Genomic DNA, 21,623 nt, shown 5'->3' on the forward strand with positions numbered 1-21,623 from the left:
CTTGAGAAATTACAATTGCATGTGTGGTCAAACAACAGAGATGCAATTTCAATGACAATTTCCCCATTATTACGGTTGCAGTAACAAAGCTCAATCTATGTTACTAGGCCCGATAGACCGCAATTCTAACCTCACATCTTAGTTTAAAGGCTTTCCCGGCCATGATTACTGATATCGTTGGCTTCCGGATGGATGCTGCGTTTATTTTCAGCGTTGCGCCGACATTTCGGAAACATTGCAGTCTGCATCTTCAGGGCTATGAGCGCCGATTCTGCGAGCTCCGATGTCTAGGGATAGTCCCTAACCTCACTTCGCTCACTTAGATAGCGGTTTTCGAGTCATTCATGACGAATGTGATGATAATACAAACTCACATTCATTACAAAAACTTTGTGGATCAAATGATGAAATCTACTATTTCATGATTGAGTTCTGATAACTGGTACTTAACGTCTTTTTTTGCGGTAGATAGGTGGCGATTAGCAGCTATGAACTTGATACAGAGAAATAGCTAACTTCATGTTGCGCGTTTACGCTTCTACGAGCTCTAACTCCGACCTAAAAGTCCAATATCAAGTGAGGCATACACATGAAGAATTCTTCATGAGCGTAGGAAAGGGCCAAGGATGGCTATCCCATTAACCCAACCTAGAGAAGGCCAATATAGTTAGCGAGCAACATTTATTCATTTCACATCTAGTATTCAATACTGTTACGTCCGCAGACGTACCGATTCATGAAGGATTCTCTGAAAAATATGAATAATAAAAAACGAGATGATTAAGTAGAAGAATAATAATCAATAAGAACTTTTGCGTTGAAAGGTGAAAAACGAGTCTCCATTTCGATCGATATCATATGAAAGAAATATAAGAAAGGAATTCCAAGTTTTTTCTTAAGAGCCAAAGTCACTTTTACTTGGGTGGTCGGACTTCATTACGTCACTATTCTCATAGACGAAGAAAATATCGCGCAAACAGAGCGCTCAGAAAATCGAAGGAGTATTTGAAAAATAGAGGAAAATTGATAGAATATGGAGAGAATATTATAAGAATCGGTTAATTGGGATTGAGTCTACAAGTTGATCATAAAGAATTAAATCATTTTTATATAACAATCACGTGATCGTTAGGTGGCAACGCCTGGAGTTGTATCCAAGAGCGTTATTCTAATAATAAGAACGTTATTGTATTCAAGAAAGAAATATTAGAGTGTAAATTTTAGACTGAAAAAAATTGTGGATTTCAAATGGTAAATTATTATGAAATTTTGATGAATATTAGCGTGACTGAATATGTAACTGAACAAATTTTATGCGTGAACTTTTTGAAAACCAAAGCAATAACAAACATGGAAAAGTTGAAAAATATCAATTTATTGTGAATCGGGAATTGATATTTTGAAAATTTTTGTGGAAAGTCATTCATTTAAAAGGTGTGATTTTATAAAAATTGTAAGTTCAATAATTTGAGTAAATTTTGATTTTTTGCTTCTGAATGGAATCTTGTAATCATCAAAATTTACGTTTTGGTTTTTTTGTGTTATATCAACCCAGTATGATCCGAAAATCCGAAAATGCAATTTTTAGACTTTTTCTGTACGGATGTGTGTATGTGTGTACATATGTAACAAAGTTTTTCTTTAATTGCTCGTTAATGAATGAATGGAATTGGATGTTTCTTTTCAAACTTTAATATTGTTGAGCCCTATCGATCGTCATCAATTAAAATTTAATTCATTGATTAATTTTTTTAATTTTCGAACTCTTTCGAAAATACTTTGTCCCACGATAATGAAAAAAAATCTTCAGAATTGATTGAATGATGGCTTAAAAAATTTGTTTCGGTGTCCTTTGGACCGAGTTTAAAGATGAAGGCGATAGTAATAATCGTTATTTTGATTTGTTTGGAAATATCGAATTTTTCATAAATTTCCCTGAAAGTGAGCTCTCTGATGGTTTCTTCAAATGTGATGTTTCAAATTCATTCAAGTATGTATAAATAAAAATTTTCTATCAACATTTTATTTTTTATTTTTAAATTCTTCTTTTCAATTGTATTCCTACAATTTATCTGATTTCAATCACTAGCTATTATCCTGGTGGATAGGCTGAAAGTAGGAGAAAATAACTGTCTGAATTTTTCAGTATTTCTTAGATTATCACAAATATAATCATATATTTACTGTAAAATCAGAATGGAACAAAACGTATAAGTCCTACTCCTGTGGTCCATTCTTATTATATCCATCAGCTTAATAATTTCTAAAGGATATAAGGTGTTACTTTATTAACCCCATCATACTTTCTTACAACAATAAAATAAAAATCCGTGTAAGTACACTATTGTGAAGATATCAACTTCTCTAAATGAGGTAACTAAGTTCTTAAAGGAACCATCATGTGTTGGTAAAGAATTCAATTCTCACCAACTCGTGGCGTGACCCAGGACTCACGATGAGAACGTAGTTCATGAAGAGTCCGAAAAAGAAAATTTAGAGAAATTGTTGATTATGTATATTCGAATTTGGTCGACAGGCGTTTGGCGTCGGGGTACCATTGGCCACTGAACGATTTGCAATTATTATCTGCTTTCAGAGATTAATTATATTTATATTTCCCCGCTAGATTGAATTTGTCACATCCCGGTGGCTTGGCACAGTGGATAAATTCGTTGCCTCACATGCGAAAGGTTCCGAGTTCAAATCCCGGCCGGATAGAATGGTGGTGCGATCTAACCATTTTTAAAAGTTTTGATCATCATCGCAGTATACCCTAACCGGATCGACGCGATGTAAAATAACGATAAAAAAAAATATACCGAGAAATATACTGTTGGCAACTACCTATATTGATTTCTTCAAGAAATTTTGACTAGAAGTCCATATGAACTGCTTGGAGTTTTCTGACCACTGTATTAAAAAATTATATTTTTTATTTGCACAAATTCTGTTAAAAGGTATGCAACTCTGGGTGCATTTTTTTATATATATTTTTTCATTGAAAGAAGTTAATGGATACACGCAAAGAAAATTTGAAAATTGAAAATTTCACTGAAATCTCCTGAAATTTCACCGGAAAAACCAAGAAATTTTACCTTAACCGCACTAGAATTTTTCACAACCCGTGGATTGTGATTTTTGTCAGTACTCGTACTAGAATTTTTCTAGAAAATTTCTCTCCGTGTATTGATTTTTCTCAGTAACTTATTCTATTGGGATTTTTTTCTGTTAGGATTCGTGGGCATGAATTTTCCAATGTTATTTTCTTGGATTCTATCATAAGGAACAAATAAAAAGATGATGTAAAAAACTTGGAAAATTTGTACGCAGGAATTGAGAACCAAAATTCTATGGTCTTTTTTCTATTAAATACCTCTTCAGAATATGATATGGTTAATACATATAATCTTCAATAGAATTGGCGCAAAGAATTAATAGAGTTTTAGAGATTAAAACAATTTTTACATAACTCCAATAGACTTCTTATAAACTATAATATAGAATTGCAATGGAAATTCGATAGAATTTTCTTATGAAACTGTTACGTTTTTGGATTTTTAAAAATATTATTTTAATTCTTCTATTTTTATCTATTGTCTATTTCCTTTTTTTTTAATGAGGGGGGGAGAGGGGATTTCACCCTCATCCACCCCATTCATAGAGCTTCGGTGAGCCTTGCATCCGACTTATCGCCGCCTCATGCTGCAAACTTCACACGACTCACAAACCTCGGCCTATCGGCCATATGACATAATCTACTATTGCTCGAAGCCTGTTATATGCTTCAATAGTTTTGCGCCTGAATGATGCATTGACTACAAAGCTAAGTTCTAGGTGGTACAGTAGTACCGTGGCTTAGAGCTTAACTAAGCCCCACTCGGTCTGAAACAGAGGGCATTTTTCCCCATACAATTTACTGTTCTCCTGGGGAATAATCCTGTATATGTGCTGAACTGTGCAGTGAGGTAAAATCAACATGCACCTAAGCATCAATGGAGAAATCGACTCATCCGTTAACGATGCTTCTCCTACAGTGTAATCCTGAAATGCTGAGCACGTTTTCACGTCTCATCGAGGGGGGCAAGGCTTTTGCGATGGGTATCTCGCATTCTGGAATTCCCCGGAAATTCCTCAGCCCATTATAATTGGAGAGAGCCCGCGGGTATTTTTATTAATGAATCCTTATAAATTGTGGACTCAAATCCGGATCAGTCTCCTTGCACGGGATATTGATTTCATTGTATGATATATGAATTTTCTCCCCAGGGTGATGAATAAATTTGTAGGGTAAATGATTTTCTTGATAGAAGTGGACAACTCATCCAAGCGCGGGTTGAAGTGATTTCAGAGAAAAGAAAAACAAGAGAGAAACTAAACGCCATCTGAATATTCACATTATATGTGATTATCGGCTTTGAAGCATCGACAACACAATACCTCGCTCTGTTTCGGATGAGCCAGCACCACATAAACACTTCTCAGTAGTCGTATATCCATTTGTATCCTTGAAATCTTAAATAAAATAGCACAAAGTTCGTGTGTATTTTAATTTGTCCATTTTTGAACTGCAGTCAACATATATAAGATGAGTGTCCATATCAAAATTTATTAAATTATGATGAGTTCGATATGACGGAGAATTTTGAATAATAATTCGAAACTTGATGAGACTCTGATTTTATTCACTCAACTTTTTGTTTATTTTTTATGTAGAATATTGAAATATTTTTCTCACTTTTTTTATTACGTTGTCAATTGGTAATTTTATGAAAAGAAGAACAACACGGATAATTTACAACAAATAATACATTGACTATTCAATTAATCTTGTATATAAACTTCAACTGATTTTATTAATACATTGTCAACTAATGAATTTTCTCAAAATAAGATGAAATGTTATTGATGTTATTTTAGAACTCGAATATAAAATAATTTTGTGTTCGATTTTTGGAAATCCGAGTAGTGTTCAATGTCGCGGTTGCTCCGTTCCTGACTTCTTTAGCTATGATTTTCATGGCTAATTAGAGGTTTGCATTTTTGGTACAAGTTGAAAAGAAAGCATTGTGGAAAAATATGGGTCAGAGAGGGAGAAAAGAGAAAAATAGAGTAAAACGTAAGACAAGGGATACTTCGCAGTGACTACGAAGGCCCATTGGTCCGTACACTTCTCCAACATGTATTTGTTGTAAAATTTGACAAAGAGGGCTAAAGGAACTGATTGAAACGAAGCAAACTGGTACATTTTTATTCGAGTTGAATAGAGTCTTTGTGAAAAAGAAAATATATTTTGAATCGTTACAAGTTTGAATTTCCTTGCAGTCTGAAGAATTTTACAATGAATCGAATGGTTATTTATATAGAAAAAGAAAAATACGCCTTTAAGTTTATATTTAATCAACTTATGATATAATGAACAGTAATAATTAATAATTAAATTTCATATGAAAATGGAAATGACTGTTTGCATCGCAACAATAAGTAAGCACACTCTTTACATTGAAATATGGAATTTAATTCAGTATGTGGGTGACGGAGAATTGGTGCTATTTTTCTCGATGATATTCTTTTTGTGATGATCTCATATCATTTTTGGGCTACTTTAGATTTTCCATATTTAGTGGTTCTCGTGATGCATTTATCAGGAGATTGAGTAAACTGCATCAAGTGCATCAAATCCGAATCGGATCAAATTGGGCTTAAGCAGCCTGACCTCAAACTGAGATTATGTACTGACAGAAAAATGTAATTCTTCTGACTATATTCCATCACCATCGAATTATAGTCAAAAAGTCTTCAACAATTTTTCATGGGTTACGGTAACTATGGCCGGAGAAGTAATTACTACAATGGAATGTAGTCATTGCAACTATTTTATAGTTCTCCTCACGATAGATTTGTCGTGGTTACTTTTGAACTTTGGTTAGTTTAACTGCATTTTGATTTGCAAAAATTACGCTTGTGAAGTTACTATAATGTTATGTGCCGCCTACAAAAAAAAATCGTATCGTTCACCAAAATGCCTCAACTATTTTCTTATTGTAAATCGAACTTCAGATTTTTCTCTCAGTGTGTCTACCTGATCAGAACTCGATCTGAGCCCGCCTCTTGATTATAGGATCCGATCTACTGGATCAAAACTTCGTCAGATTCTCATCAGAAATCACCTGATCAGTCGAACTTTACGAAAACTGGATCAAGTTCTGCTCGCACTTCAGATGGATCCGACCCAGGTAAGAATTACATAGGCTGACGATGAGAACAAGCCTGTATGAGCCTAGGGTTGGTGAGGCTCAGTTATTGAGGCCTGGGATAGGCTTGGTTTCACCGTTCACTTGAACTTCAAAAAAGGATGATTAAAGGGGCCATTGGCGAGGCTCAATTCAGGCCTAGTCCAGGCTTTCAGTATTTAGGCTCAGTACGTCAAGGCTTATTCAGGGCTCAGCAAGGCCTCGAAAATTAAAGTTACTTCCGATTAGTTTCCTCAATTTTTATATCAATACTCATCAGCTAATGGTGGTGAAAACATTATCATCATCATCTACAAACATAGCTATAATTTTCCGCCAAGTTATCTAAGCTAACCCCAGCCCAGGCCTAGAGCAGCTCTTTGTGCACGAGACTACATAATTATTATTATCCTTATCTGTAATCAATTAATCAATCGATTCTGAACTCATAAATCCATCGGACCTATCATTTATTCAAGTTTAGGAAGTTAAATTAGGATATCAACAAAATAACAAAATAACACTAACACAAGTTGAATTTTTATACCCAAAAAAAATTTATCATCCTAAGAAGTCGTAGGTAGCCCAGTGGACAGCGCGCTTATCTACGGATCAGAGGGACCCCGGATCGAACCCCAGCAGGAGCAGATTTTTAAATGTTTGATTTCATTGTATTTCAATTTCCACGTGCGCGGTAATAATCCAGGACGAATAATTAGTAGAAACTGATGATGATAATTTTTTTCCCATCCATTGTTAATTAACCGACAATCACAATCACCAACAACGCTTAGCAACAGTGATGTACGATCCGACCGCACTCTCTTTCATAGGTTACTCTAAATTCATAAAAACGGTTATGAAGCAATAAGAAATTGTTTATACAAATATCTATAAAAAATACTTCAGTTTATTTAGCCGAAGCTCGATTGAGCCTTTAAAATGTGGTAATTCAAGGCTTGGATCAAGCCTTGGCACCGAGCCTCATTCAAGCCTTGCGGACTAAGCCTGAAACGAGGTTATCATTTTAGGGCTGAAGGAGGATTGATCCAAGGCTGAGCCCCTGCCCTGATTGAGCATTTCCGAGCCTTGGTCCAGGGCTTGATGAGCCCTGTTTCTATCGTCAATTCTTACCTGGGGAAGCAATTTCCACTCGGAGAGATTGTGCTTCTGTGAATTATTATTAATTCTCTAATTATTTTTTTTGCCATAAATTTTCTTATTATTAAATGGATGTTCTCATCTCTTCGGTAAATTCGTCGATCAGTCCATTCTATCAAATATTTCAGTAAGAATTCGAAATGAGATATAAACAGAGAATTAACGTCGACGAGAGACACACGCAGAGCAACAAACGATGTGGTTATTCTTAGAACCTGAAGAGACCCCGTGTCCGAGTTTCAATAGTGGAGCACGTCGACCCTGACTTCAATTGGAACGAGAGTCAACTGCTCCGCTATTTGGATAAATTTGTGAGGAGTTACCGTCGGCCTTTCCCAATCCCTTTAGATTTGTGCTCACTGAATTCCCATGAATTTCTTTGGGAAAATTCGGCGACGGCGAATTTAGGTGGAGATTTTACGTGCTTTTCGGATTGAATGTACGTCTATTGGTTCGGGTATTGGTTCAACATTTAAATGATGTAGTTAAGTAATGGGTAAATCTACCTCAAGCATCAGTGATTCTTACCAATGGTGAAATCGATTGCCTGCACTCTTTTCTCGTTGGTACATGTTGTACGGAAGTTTAAGGGGAAAGAGAGTGATTTACGCTGTCGTTGGGAGGAAGTTTGCCAATTTTCTTTTCTCGTTTTATTCCACTTTTTTTACCTCCGTTTAGCCGCTCACTATCGTTCTACGATCAGTGAGTGCTCCTTCGGGGGTTCAACTGAACCTCCCTGGGTTTTATTTTTTTTTATCGATGAGAAATTCACGAAATTACGGAAGATACCGAGAACTACTTCGAGAGATATTCTTTATCGTATTTTAAGCTGATGTGATAATGGCGATAGGTGAATTTTATGGAGTTGGATGTTTTTTTTTATTCGATAGTCGGTATAGGGTTGTTTCATTGTGAGAGCGGCAAATTTATCGGCATCTCATATTCTTACAGCGGAGTAGAGGGATCCGTTGATGCGGATATCAATCACCAGTTACCTGGCTGGGCTTTCCTTAAGATTCAGGATGCTTGTAGCCCAAGGGGCCAGGGTTGCCAAATTTTGGAGATTTATAGCCAAAACCTGTACAATTTGAAATGGGGTGATGTCACGATCTGGTAACACTGCAAGGGGCTTCGAGCTTCAACTTCCAAGAGTTGAAAGGGTTTGGGAGGGACAGTTCAGTTAGGTATTGAAGCACAAAAACTTTTGAATTAAAACATCGGGACTTTTAATGTTTATACCGGTCCCCCCTGAACATGTTTACCGTACCCCGCGATCTGTCAGACCGCTATTCTATCCGAATTGCATTTCCCGTTTGTTTGAGCGAATGAATCAATATTTATTGTAACTGAAGGTTCAAATGAGCGCTAAGACGGGGAAAGATCAAACAAGGAAAGGTTAAAAGATGGAAGGGTCAAACATGGAAGGATTGAATAGAAGAGGCAAAACTTATGAGTATATTTAATTTCGTTTTTTTTTCTTCGCACATAAATGTTCATCATGAACATATTTTGTTATGGCATGAATAACAAAATAACAAAATAACATGTTTTTGAAGATGGCATTCATTATAAATGATGAGTGCTAATTATTATTTTTTATCAATTCCCTCGGGGAATAAATTAGAAGAAATATTGGTGGTTTCATGGATTTATCGGGGTTGTTTTGAAGTTGAAATCAGCGATACATTTAGTAGTACCGAGAACCATATAGAGCTGGTGCTTGTACCGCCTACCTAAGGGAAATGAGTCGTTTTTTCCTGCTCTGCCCTCTACAAGCAGTCATAAACGGTTAGAATGGTTTCTTCGAGGTGTTTACTCGAAGATGTGAAGAGGACATTTTTGAAAATTAACATTAAGGGGGACCCCGTTGAAATTTGGAAGTCTTCGGTGGAGCTAGGGACTTATTGAGTGACTTTAGTTATATGATGGGATATGTTAAAAAGTGGGAAAAATCCCGGACCCAATCGGTTTTACCCTGTACTTCCACGGAAAACGTCGTTTTTCATGTTTCTACTTTTAAAACGTTCCTCGTTCCCCAATTTTGATCCGATTTGATATTTTTTTTAAATGTTCGTGTGACTCCAAAGAACAAAGTTAAGCTTCCGTTTTACAATCCATTATATACATCATGAGAAAATCGAAAAAAACCGGAAAAAAAACGAAATACCGAAAAAAGGGTTTTCTCTTCTGATTGTCTTTGCATTATGCCTGAAAAGTCCTTACTTTGAATAGTTGACGATCAGAAGGAAAACCCCTTTTTTATCATTTTTTTGTTTTTTTTTGTTTTTTTCGATTTTTTCGTGATCTATATAATGGATCGTAAAACGGAAGCTTAACTTTGTTCTTTGGAGTCTCACGAACATTTTGAAAAAAAAAATAAAATCAGATCAAAATTGGGGAACGAGGAACGTTTTAAAGGTAGAAACACGAAAAACGACGTTTTCCATGGAAGTACGGGGCAAAACCGATTGGGTCCGGGATTTTTGCCACTTTTTAACATATCCCATCATATAACTAAAGTCGCTCAATAAGTCCCCAGATTCACCGAAGACTTTCAAGTTTCACCGGGGTCCCCCCTTAAACATATTCAATTATGTAGTTCAATTGCCATCAGCGATGGAATCGAACTTTGAGGGTAATACCGCCCCCCATGCGTCCAATACCGTCCACCTTGCTTTGATGACTTTTGAGCAATACAGACCAACTGTTATAATTTTTCCTATTTTCATCCTTTGTTTCCATTCTTTGGCTTCATTTTCAGAAAGATTTCACGTGAATAATAATAAATTATCCTAAATTTACCAGATGTTCCAGTGGCCATCGACTACCCCAAACAATTGAGCTGTCACTTGACTGTCCTCTATAGCTGCAGAGTCTAGCAGCCCTATAGAACCCTGGGTGGAATTACCCACAAACGTGGAGACTGATAAAATAGCCAATAATAACTGATGAAGATATTTTTCTGCTATCGAAAAAGTCGCAATGGATATGGAAATGTATAGCGAACATATATTTCGCATTCCATTCAATTATGGGCCAACTAATAATTTGAAAAATCTTAAATTATGGGGTCGAAATATTTTAAGAATTCGGTAGGAAATGATTTGGTTTGTTTTAACGATGTTTCCACGGGAGAAAATTGAAAATTTTTGTTGAAATTACTTGTTGTTATCAAATATTTCCATAATAAAAAAAGAAAAAAAAATTCTCGTCAATCCTGAGAAATACAGATGGGCGGTATTATCCGCTGAGCCGTATAGGTACCAGCTCTCCTATGCATAGAAAATTTTGAATTGATTCATCAAGTAGCATAGAACCTGATATGTTTGAACGTCAGTGAAGTTGAAATTATGAAAATTATTCTCATGAGAACTGGATATGCATACATAATTTGAAGTTGGTCGAACATTCGATGACAAGATTGAGGGCATGAAAGCCTAAACTAAATAAAAGCCTTTACTAAAAATGGAATAATCCACATTGGCAATGACACCAGTAAAACTCCATGATAGAAATTTTATTTGTAAAGAAAAGTTTCTAATTCTGACCATTTCACTGCACTGTTGAAAATTTTTGGCTGAAATATCGGGTATATTTTTTGGAAAAGTTTATCATATTTTAGTTTCACTGATATCCAGGAGTTTCCCACAATGCTGGGACTTGTTTTCTGACTTTATATGTTAGTAAAAATCGTTGAGACACTTATTCTGTTTTCATTCTTAATTAAAAAATTTTATGTATTTTATTTTGACTAGTTGGCAATACCCAAACTCCTTACACGATTATCTGCTCATGATTTTTGCTCATTTTTCCCTCTACATTTACTTCCAAGAAGTTTTCATACTATTTTCTAACGAATATGCTTGCCGCACTTTTCATTTATTTATATATAGTCAGATGTAATCACGATTGCTCACTGTGCATACACCGCTTGTAGCCTCCCCCTTTTGAATGAGGGAACTGTAACAAAGCAAATGAATCATCCATGCATTTTAATTTTACTGACATTTCGAGGGATTTCATCATTGAAAATTCAGAGTCTCATAGAAAAATCAATGAGAACTGTAAATTTTCGTTTAAAATCATTCTCTGAAAATTAGTAGAGATCAGGAAAATGCCAGTAAATATATTCTTGAATCTTCAATTAAGGGAAGACTTCAGGGAAATTTAAAAGTCTTTGCTCGGAATCAGGGAAAAACGAGCAATTAACGGCCGTGCAATTAGCGAGAGTCTACTGTAGACGAATTTTGATATATGAGGGAATATATTGAAAAGTAAGAAAAATCGCGGATCTGATCAGTTTTGCCTCATACATCCACCGAAAACGTCATTTTTCATGTTTTTACCTTAAAAATCCTCATTGCACCAGAGTTTTCATCCGATTTCAATTTTTTTTTCAATGTTCATTATACTCCAATGAACAAATCCAAGTATGCGTTTTACTCTATATGTAATGGTTCATGAGCAAATGATTTTTGTCGTTTTTGATTTTATTTTCGTCTCTATTAAATTCTAAAATTCGTTGTTTTTTCGAACTTTAAAAATTGTATTATCACTTTTTTGGTCTTTAAATTGCAATTACGTATGATTATAACGTTCAATAACCAAAAACAACAATTTTGAGGATTTACTGAAGAGAAGAAAAAAAGTCAAGAACTAAAAAAATAATTTTTTCACGATCTATTACATATAGGATAAAATACATACTTGACTTTGTTCATTGGAGTATAACGAACATTTAAAAAAAAAGGTGAAATCGGATGAAAACTGTGATGCAAGGAGCATTTTTAAAGTAAAAACGTGACGTCTTGATGGTAGATATACTGGGCAAAACCGAAAGATTCCGCGATTTTTCTTACTTTTTAACCCCTCACGGACGGGGTCATTTTGTTCCAAGCATAGTGTGTGCTCAATACGACTTGAATTTGATTATTTTTAATCAATGGAAAAGTACGAAAGCGGCATCTAATTGAAGCTACAGTATTCCCGTTTCCAATGTTGTTTGTGTGATCAAGTTATCCTTCATACATTTGGAAATAATCAATTTTGAAAGTACACTGAGAGAAAAATCTGAAGTTCGATTTACAATAAGAAAATAGTCCCGGATAGAAATTCAACCGGGGATTTAGCCGCAACTCGGGTGAGCGCGAGCTCAGCCTCGGCTTGCCGCTTGACCCGAGTTCACGCCGCGACACGCCGCTCCATACCGGCTCACAGTCGAACGCTCATCAGACGGCATAAACCGGCACTTGAGTTTGAGCTGTGGCGCAACGCTTAGAACTCAGCTTCGATTGAGTCGTGTCGTTTCGAGTGGAGGGTGGAATAGAATGATATTTATGCATTTTTAGAATATCGATTTAAAATTTGAATACTTTGGAAAATCAAGAAAAACCGAGCGGAAAAAACTTAGAAATTTTACGCCTAAGAAAATCTATAGGAATATAAAAACCTATTTACTTTCTTGCACCAAATTTTACCTTAACAAAAAGACACTATGAAGTTGCATAATCTCCTATAGAATCGGTGCAAGAAACGAATAGAATTCGAATAGAACTTCCAGAGAATTCTCATAGAATTCCAATAGAAATTTAATAGAAAGCGCTAGGTTTTTCTGTTGAATTTTTTCATGCGTGTTATTTTGGCATACCTGTATTCAACATTTCCCTAATAAATCGTAGAATATTCTTAGAACTCGTAGGCCTATCGAAAAATGAAGAATATCCTCTCCTGTAGCGTTGATAATTGATAATAAAGGTTCGTTAACGTTTTTCAAGTGATTATTTTTCTTGATTTTGTTTGTGTATTCGCGAGAAAAAAGAAAGTATTGACTAATTTTCAGTGAATTGTTCTACCTTGTATTTTCAGATTAATCCCATTCGATTAGTTAATATCACGTTATTTCTGATGAGCTTGTGATTGTTCATCTGAAAAAGCATGCCATCTTCACATTTATTCGATTGTTTTTTCGCTCAAATCACGATGCCATCGGACCTGTCAAATCATTATTTAGGTTAAGTATATTGGGATTGAGTAATTGGAGATGAACCTGAGGTTGAGCAGTGGCCATTCAACTAAAGCCCGGCGAAGCGTTTCGCGTAATGGTCTAACGCTGGGCTGTGAGCGCGTGACGCGGCTCAACCTCGGGTATATGTGACGCGCGTGGAGTTTATCCCAAGCTGGGGCGGAGTGGCGTATTTCCAGCTAGGATACGGGTTCCGAGCCGAGCTCGAGCGGCGTGATTTCTACCCGGGGTTGAGGCATTTTGGTGAACGATACGATTTTTTTTTGTATGCGGCATATAACATTACAGTAACTTCACAAGCGTAATTTTTGCAAATCAAAATGCAATTAAACTAACCAAAGTTCAAAAGTAACCACGACAAATCTATCGTGAGGAGAACTATAAAATAGTTGCAATGACTACATTCCATTGTAGTAATTATTTCTCCGGCCAAACTTACCGTAACCCATGAAAAATTGTTGAGGACTTTTTGACTATAATTTGATGGTGATGGAATATAGTCAGAAGAATTATATTTTTCTCTCAGTGTGAGCGTTCATATTCGCACGGGTCGATACCATCCGTCGACCCCGTACGTGAGGGGTTAATATATCCTCTCATATACCAAAAGTCGTCCAATGGTTCGTAAGACCGAGCGAAAACTTTCAAATTTCACTGCGGTCTCCCCTTAATTGAAAATTCATAGTAATTCGGCACTGAATACTCATGATTTTATTGAAAATTCAAAAGGGTTGAGGAATTCTCATCCTAATGCTATTCAAAATTTTGGAATTGCATTGAATTGTCAGTGAAATATGAAATGTCATGATTTTTTCTTCTTTAAAGGGCATTCAATGTCACGCTCCCGAAAATTACGTGTCGACTGTCCCTGAAATTTCAATTTTTTAGACTAGGTGTAATTCGCAGAAAACTATTGTGAAGCTTCAATGCAAAAGTTATTCCTCAATTTATTGAAAAGCACGCAGGTCGGGGTTATCTCTCCGTTACCACTCCCAATACTCGTTATATCTTTTTTTGTGTCATCTATTGACACTATTCAGTTCACCAGGAGCGATATAGACCGGAAATCGTAAAACAATATCGTTAAACCCCGATCCCGATGAAACACGTCCAATATGTTTTTGGCAGTACATACTCTCCCTCCCGGCGTTGGCCATATCGCGGCCGAATGACACATGCTATAAGGTTAAACGTTGTCGAGTGAACATTGAAACCCATTTAGCACCGCTGAGAATGTAACGAGGCAAAAGAGGTGAAACTTGTGGAACAAGGTAAAACCACAGATCGATTGGCCGAGATTTAACCTACACTCTACACTATAGTTTAATGCAATGTAATTGGTATCATCATAGTTGAATAATTATTAACCGCTTACCATCGAGTACCCGAATGCAATCAATCGATGCTGGATAATTTTGTGGATAATTTGGACTGTAGAATTCTTGCCTTCTCTCTTCCCCAATTTCAAATTTTTCACACGAACCCTCCGTTGTATCCCGCATATACCTCCGTCGAAAGCCAATCGCTGTTGTACTCACAGTTGTGCTATCATGATTTCCCCGATGCAATCGATCTCTATATCCATGTGCTGAGTGAGAGAGACTGAGTTTGTCAGAGTGCCTGTTGAGAAGCTCTTCAACATTGCTCTCTTTCTCTCTCACCTCCACTGGGACAGTGCCCGTACTTCTAACGGGCGTTACTTGATCTTGGTCTGGTTCGAATTGAAATTGAAGTGAATCGATAGATGAATCGAGGGAATTCTGAGTTTTAGCGAAGTGGCCAATCGTGTTGACTGGATGGGAATCCGATTCAACATGGGTTTTAGTCACCGGGGGATTCTGCGGATATGCATTGCTAACTGATACTATATCCCTAAGTCCCATATTAAAGTGCATTTTAACAGCCATTTGTGAATTTACTTTGACGGTAGGGATAGGTTCCCTCGGTTTAAGTTTCAGGGATTCTGCTGGTACTGACCATGGAGATTCCCTCATTGTCGAGTCATCTGGCTGGTCCCCTGGTTTCGCGGTTGAGGGGAAACCACCAATGCTCGTTAGCTGCGCTCGGACCGTTTCCATCTTCACCAATTGGCCTCCAATCGATTGCAATGAATTGCTGTTGGATATCTTTGGTTCAATTTGGTTATCTGCATTACGTGCTATCTCGTACCTTTTTACATTGAAGTTTTGACCTCGTGAACCTCGGTTACTTTCGAGAGTAGTCTGACTGATTTGGAAACGACTCATGGATAGCCTGTCTGATGATGTCTTATGCTCATCGTCAATTGGAGTGAATCTATCTATTCGAATATTGGTTCTTGACACTCTAGTTGGCATGGCCTGGGGAAAGTCACTTGAAGTCGTAGTCACACTTCTCTGCTCCTTCTGCCTCGACGAGACTCTCGAGCCAAGGGTCGATGACTTTTCATTCCTACGACCGCTTGGGATACTCCATTTCACTGTCTTTTCTGACACATAGGTGGTCTCCGCTGTGACTGCAACATGAAATTAGAGAATTTGGTTATTTTATTGTGTGGAATTTCAAATTCAGTTTTGAAATTGTTTGACTGCTGAAGGATTTAATTTTGAGATGAAGAGTGTAGATTGGCCTAAGCGGACAGCAGCAATTTTAATACAATTGAATAATTGAATGAAAGAAATAGATTCTGGTCGGTGACTCAACGGTTCTCCACGTTTCGATTTCGAGGGATGGCCTCACCGGGGGTGTCCTTATTCGTTCATTTAATTATATGTACATTCAATACCACTTTTTGCCAGTTGAAATTCTAATTATTTGAGGGACATCATGCTAACCCCTTACTTACGGGGTTGATGCATGTTATCGCGCCATGCGATTGTGAATGACCCTTCATTATTGATTATCTCCAAAACTATAGAAAACAGTATAACGTGACAAATAACATCGAACATAATATACCATAATACTATTACTTTTGCATCCATAATATTTCAGTTTCATAAATTTCCATTCATTAAACATGATTGAATCCAAATAGTGTTGAGCATACGCAATGCTAGATAACAGAAGCCTTTACGGAGAAAATTATTTGATGAATTTCGACAACCAGTTGGTTGGTTGAAATTCACCAACTGGTTGTTAATTCATTTTTTTCAATAACTAGTTGATGACTTTTAACAAACTAGTTGGTAAATTGAACAACTAATTGTTGGAATTCGCCAACTGGATGGTAAATTATTTTTTTCAGCAAACTAGTTCGTGAATTTCAACAACTAATTGGTCAACTTCAACAACTGGTTGGTAATTTATTTTTTTCAACAACTAATTGGTGAATTTCAATAACTAGTTATATAATAATTTTTGCCGTATTTAGCTCTTGTCCATGAGATATTAAAGCTGAAGATATCCCAGTTAACGCGAACCTAGATATAGGAGAAATACAAGTTTCCAAGATTGAAGAGAATTGGAGGTAACTTGGCGCAGTGGACTAGGCACTCGATTCACGTGCGAAATGTTCGGAGTTAGCTTCCAGACCAGTTACATGATGAGACTTTTGATCAATCACCTTATTACTTATTGAGCAGAAGTTCAGAAGTAACGTTCAACGGACGAAAAAACCTGCTGAATTTACCAAATGGGATTAGAACACAAAAGCTTCAGATTACCGAGGTGATGTTTCCAATTTTTTTCGTTCAACCAACTCCCATCAAGAAATATATAAAAAAACATATAATATGGGCGAGTTATAGATATTTTGTTATATATTTTTCAAAATATAAATTTTTTTGTCTGGGCAATTTTAATTCAATAATACATCAACATTTACTACTACATCAACATAATACTTTTATCGCCTGATGACATAATATACTATTATGGAAAATACTATTAAACAAATAAACTTTGTTCTTTTAGGAACTCTTGAGTTTAAGGTGTCAATTTTGGCTGAAGCTTATAGTAATACCGTGATTGTAAATGAGAATCTCCTCCCTTCTCGATTCGCCCAATCGGAGTGCAGTATTCGAGGTCACGTGACACCTTCACGGCTGTTTTATTTTAATCATTCACGAGGCTACTAGTGAATTATCAAAATGATGATAATTCCGCAATTGTCAGTGAATTGTTGTCTCTGATTTTGACATTTTAATTTGTGAAAAAAGCTTGTGTAAGGTTTCCGAGTAGAAATTTCGTCAGGCAGGCCTTTTGGCAGAGAAGGCCCTGCTCCGGTATCGATACGGTATATCTGATTACGGCATGCCAGATTAGGGCCTGAAGGGGACCATTGCTTGTTCACCTTAGCAATAAATTCCAAACTTTAAGCAGACATGCCTGATCATGCCCCAGTCAGGGTCTTTGAACGTACCGTGATAGAGAAAAATTAAAGTTACCTCAGGCATGTCAGATAAGGGAAATTCCGGGGTCTTTTTCAGCCTGTTTTGATTGAACACAAGTGCTTGTTGAGTATACCGGATACGGCCAACTCGATCGGTCCATGATCAAGACCAGGAAAGGTATGCCGGAAATCCTTAACTTCGAAAATTCTATAAGTTCAATACGGCGAACCTGATCCGGCAATGATCATGTCCAGATAAGGCATGCCGTACTGGACTTAGAAAAATTTTCACCGAACCAAGAGTCGGGGTGGAAATGGTAAAGGGGGGTGGGTCGGTGGGGAGGGGGGATGATGATCAGGAAAATTATACTAATTGATATTATTCTAGATTTAGTTCAATACTACAATTTTATTGGGAGTATTATTGATATAATCAAAACAAACGGTCATTTTCAAGAATGATACGGTGGTCGAGTGGATAGAGTACAGAACTACTAAGCGGAGGGTCCCGAGTTCAAGTCCCGCTCTGGGTGATTTTTTTTCTTTTTTTTCTCGACCCACCTATACTGGGACCATTATTTATTTATTTATTTATTTATTTATTCATTATTCATTTTTGGCTCAATTTAATAATTCAGGTAGTAATTTATTAATTTGTAGCAATGTTTATGCTAGATAAGGGCGACACCAGGCCGCCTGTCACGGCTCTTATCAGGTTTAGAAATCAGGCCCTGATGTCGTAACTGTAACAGGGTCGGATCTTTTCTACGGCAGAGCGGACCAGGGCCTGGCCAGCCAAGTACTAAAATTTCTACTCGGGTTGTGCAAATTTGATTCAAGATGAAGAGTCATTCAAAATGAGTCGATTTGGCCAGAATACTTTAGGAGAAATTAGTAACAAGATTAATTTTTTTTTTTAATTCTGTGAAATGTTCGTGTAAGGTGCCACGTAACCTCGACCACTGCACTCTGATTGGTCGAACTCAGGAGGAAGGAGATTCTCCACCGAATACCCCTCGATGTCCAAAATTCATCGGGTATTTCTCTCAAGTTTCCCTGCGTATCACCGATCGAGTTTTGCAGAAAATTCACTCATATTTTGGGTTCATGATTTTTATCCTGCAAAACTCATCCCTCTCGTTGCTACACAATGAAGTTGTCGGGAAATATCCAATAATATCGAAAGTTTCGGGCTATTACAATCGATAATATAATAGTGTATTCTTTCTTAAATTAGTCAAATCAAGCTATTTCCATGGATTGGGGTACATAGTCCGTATACTCACTGTCAAATTCTACTTTGCGTGTACTCTTTAGAATTCCGACTGCAAAATGGGATCATTAATGGAGGAATTACCGTTCCTGACGACTTGGCATATTGGATTGAGTTCTCCATTCACATGCAAAAGGTTCCGAGTTCAAATCCCAGGCAGTTTCACAGACTCTTTTAACTAGTCAAAGGATTGATTAATCACCTGGCCGGGATCACTTGGACACGAATCAGATGAAAAAGAATATTGATGAAGAATTTGGAGTCAACGGATAGACCACATCACGTGAATTTAGAATCATAACCTTCAGAGTATCTAGGTGATGAAAAATTCGGAAACAATGGTTGAATAACATTAAATGTGATTTGGACCTATAACCTTCAGATTATTTAGATGATTAATAACCAAGAACGGAAACAACTGATGAATGACATCAAGTGAGATTTGAATTCACAACCTTCAGATTATCCATCTGATGGCTCTACTAACTGAGTTATATAATCAGAACCCTCACAGGTGAATTCTACTATGTATACTACATCAAATTCCACTCCTCTTCTTGAAGCAAACCGACCGTATTTATTCGGAACGGAAAACGTTACTATGAACTTAATGTACATCTCTAAGATATTCAAAGACTGAATTACACAAATCGACCCTCGTTCTCCGGAGAAGATAATTTGTCAAAGTCGTTGAATGGTAACGACAAAAAGACTGATGTTCAGGAGGAATTACTTTCAGACGACTCGTCCGATGCTCCTACCCCTTGAATGACTTCTAATGGACATAGGTTCATGTCAATTTTTTATATTTCCTGAAAACTACGTTGGAAAAATCGATTCAATTATGTTAATGTTGCTTGCTGCCTAGTGAAAGAGTTTCAAAATAAATATGGACTTATTGATTCATTTAATAGTTTTTTAGCCTTAATTCTAAATACTTCAATGCAAAAACAATTTGAACTGATTTGAGAACTTGTTTTCCTGATATGAACTAATTGGCCTCGTCTTTCGGACAAGTCTAAAATTTCTTAGCATAATTTTTTTTTCTTCGCGGGAGATATTGTGCCCTTTACAATTTTCAAGTCATGAATTTCTTGATAGAAATAAAGACGTACTTCTCAAAAAACTCTTGTTTTTTCAGTGTATATAGGCGAAAATATATATGAAGTATAGGACATATATGACTCATATATTTCGACTCTCATACACTCCAGTGAACATAATTCCTCAGCACAGGAAACGACACGTGGAAAAACCCGATGCCAGGTGGAATTTGACCTCACAACCTTCACATTACCTTTCCCGAGATGATCTTTCCAATCGAACAACTACCACAACCAGTCTTACCCTCAACTTTTCCACTCATTATATACTACTCCAGAATCCGAAGAAGCGAACGAAAGAAGTTCATTCGACATCCGTCCGTAGTCTCCATGAAATTGTACAGGGACCAATTGTCATGCCTCAAGAGTGCTGATAAGTTCAAAAAACTCGTTCAATTAAAAAGTACAAAAATTAGATGAGATTCTTTCCACACGAACTAACTTTCTCCATGTAAATATCGCAACGAATGAAAGATCCCAGCAGATTTGAAACTCCACTTCACTTACCTCTCAACCCCTCAAGGGTCCCAAGTAAATATACAATATTCATTTTCTCCCTCGAGGGCTGCGTGATATGCAGTGACCCTACGAGTGAGCAATGTTCAAATAGACTTTCCTGGTCCTCGACTTGTAATATAACTATCGTTAAAGTTTCATCAATGCTAACCCTGTTAAAGGATACGTAACAGCATTTTATTGACCTCTGACATCGCTCTACCGAAACGATAAATTTGAAGATTATCAAAAACTGTAAAAAAATTTCAGAAAACTCGATTAGATTTGAAGTCGTAATTCTGGTTTCCAAATGGAAGTGTTGTAATTGCTCAAGCTCACCTTTCCCATTTTTTTGTGTTATGATAACTAAATGTGGATGTCTGCATGGAAAGCAACTCGAGATGTGTACTCGAGATGTAAAAAAATTAAGAAGTTTTTTGACATCTCATAGCCAATGAACGATTGTTTTCTAAGTTTCGATATTTATTTATGAGAAGAAAATGTTCAAAAAAATATTAATATCTTACAAAACGTCGTTGGACAATATTGATTAGGTTTGAATTGTTCAAAATTTTTCACATCCACTTTCCTTGGTAAATTAAAGGGCTGAAAATATCCAAATCTAGATCAGAGCCCATCGAGAGACTAGAACTCCTGATGATAAATCATTGAAAAAAAATCACTTCACCATAACCGTGATTCGAGACACATAAATCCCGGGAATTTATACACTTTTTTTGTCCGAGATCAGTTCAACGAATGCTTCGTTTGAGTCCACTTGGTTTTTCGGTGTTATCTCGGTGTCGTTTCTTGGCGCGAAAAAGGTCAATCCCTGCCTGATCTCTCGCTTCGGTGCAAGTAATTGAGTTCCTCGATTCCGAAGATTCCCAATAAGAACAAGGAAATGGAAGAATGAAACAAAAAGAGTTCAAATGAGGAAATAGAGAGAGAGAGAGAGAGAGAGAGAGAGAGAGAGAGAGAGAGAGAGAGAGAGAGAGAGAGAGAGAGAGAGAGAGAGAGAGAGAGA

At 36.7% G+C, this 21,623-nt stretch overlaps 1 protein-coding gene across 2 annotated transcripts in view; it reads right to left on the reverse strand.

The window, feature by feature from the left end:
* Positions 1-21,623, reverse strand: part of LOC107042055 — a 366,486-nt gene that overhangs the window by 104,495 nt on the left and 240,368 nt on the right. For both annotated transcript variants that reach the window (XM_015262927.1, XM_015262926.1), the window contains exon 3: positions 14,789-15,907. In XM_015262927.1, the coding sequence (XP_015118413.1) occupies positions 14,789-15,907 (1,119 nt within the window). The remainder of the gene's footprint in view (positions 1-14,788; positions 15,908-21,623) is intronic.

Source organism: Diachasma alloeum, unplaced genomic scaffold (genome assembly GCF_001412515.2).
Source record: "Diachasma alloeum isolate Michigan unplaced genomic scaffold, Dall2.0 Dall_scaffold_00406, whole genome shotgun sequence".
Taxonomy (NCBI): domain Eukaryota; kingdom Metazoa; phylum Arthropoda; class Insecta; order Hymenoptera; family Braconidae; genus Diachasma; species Diachasma alloeum.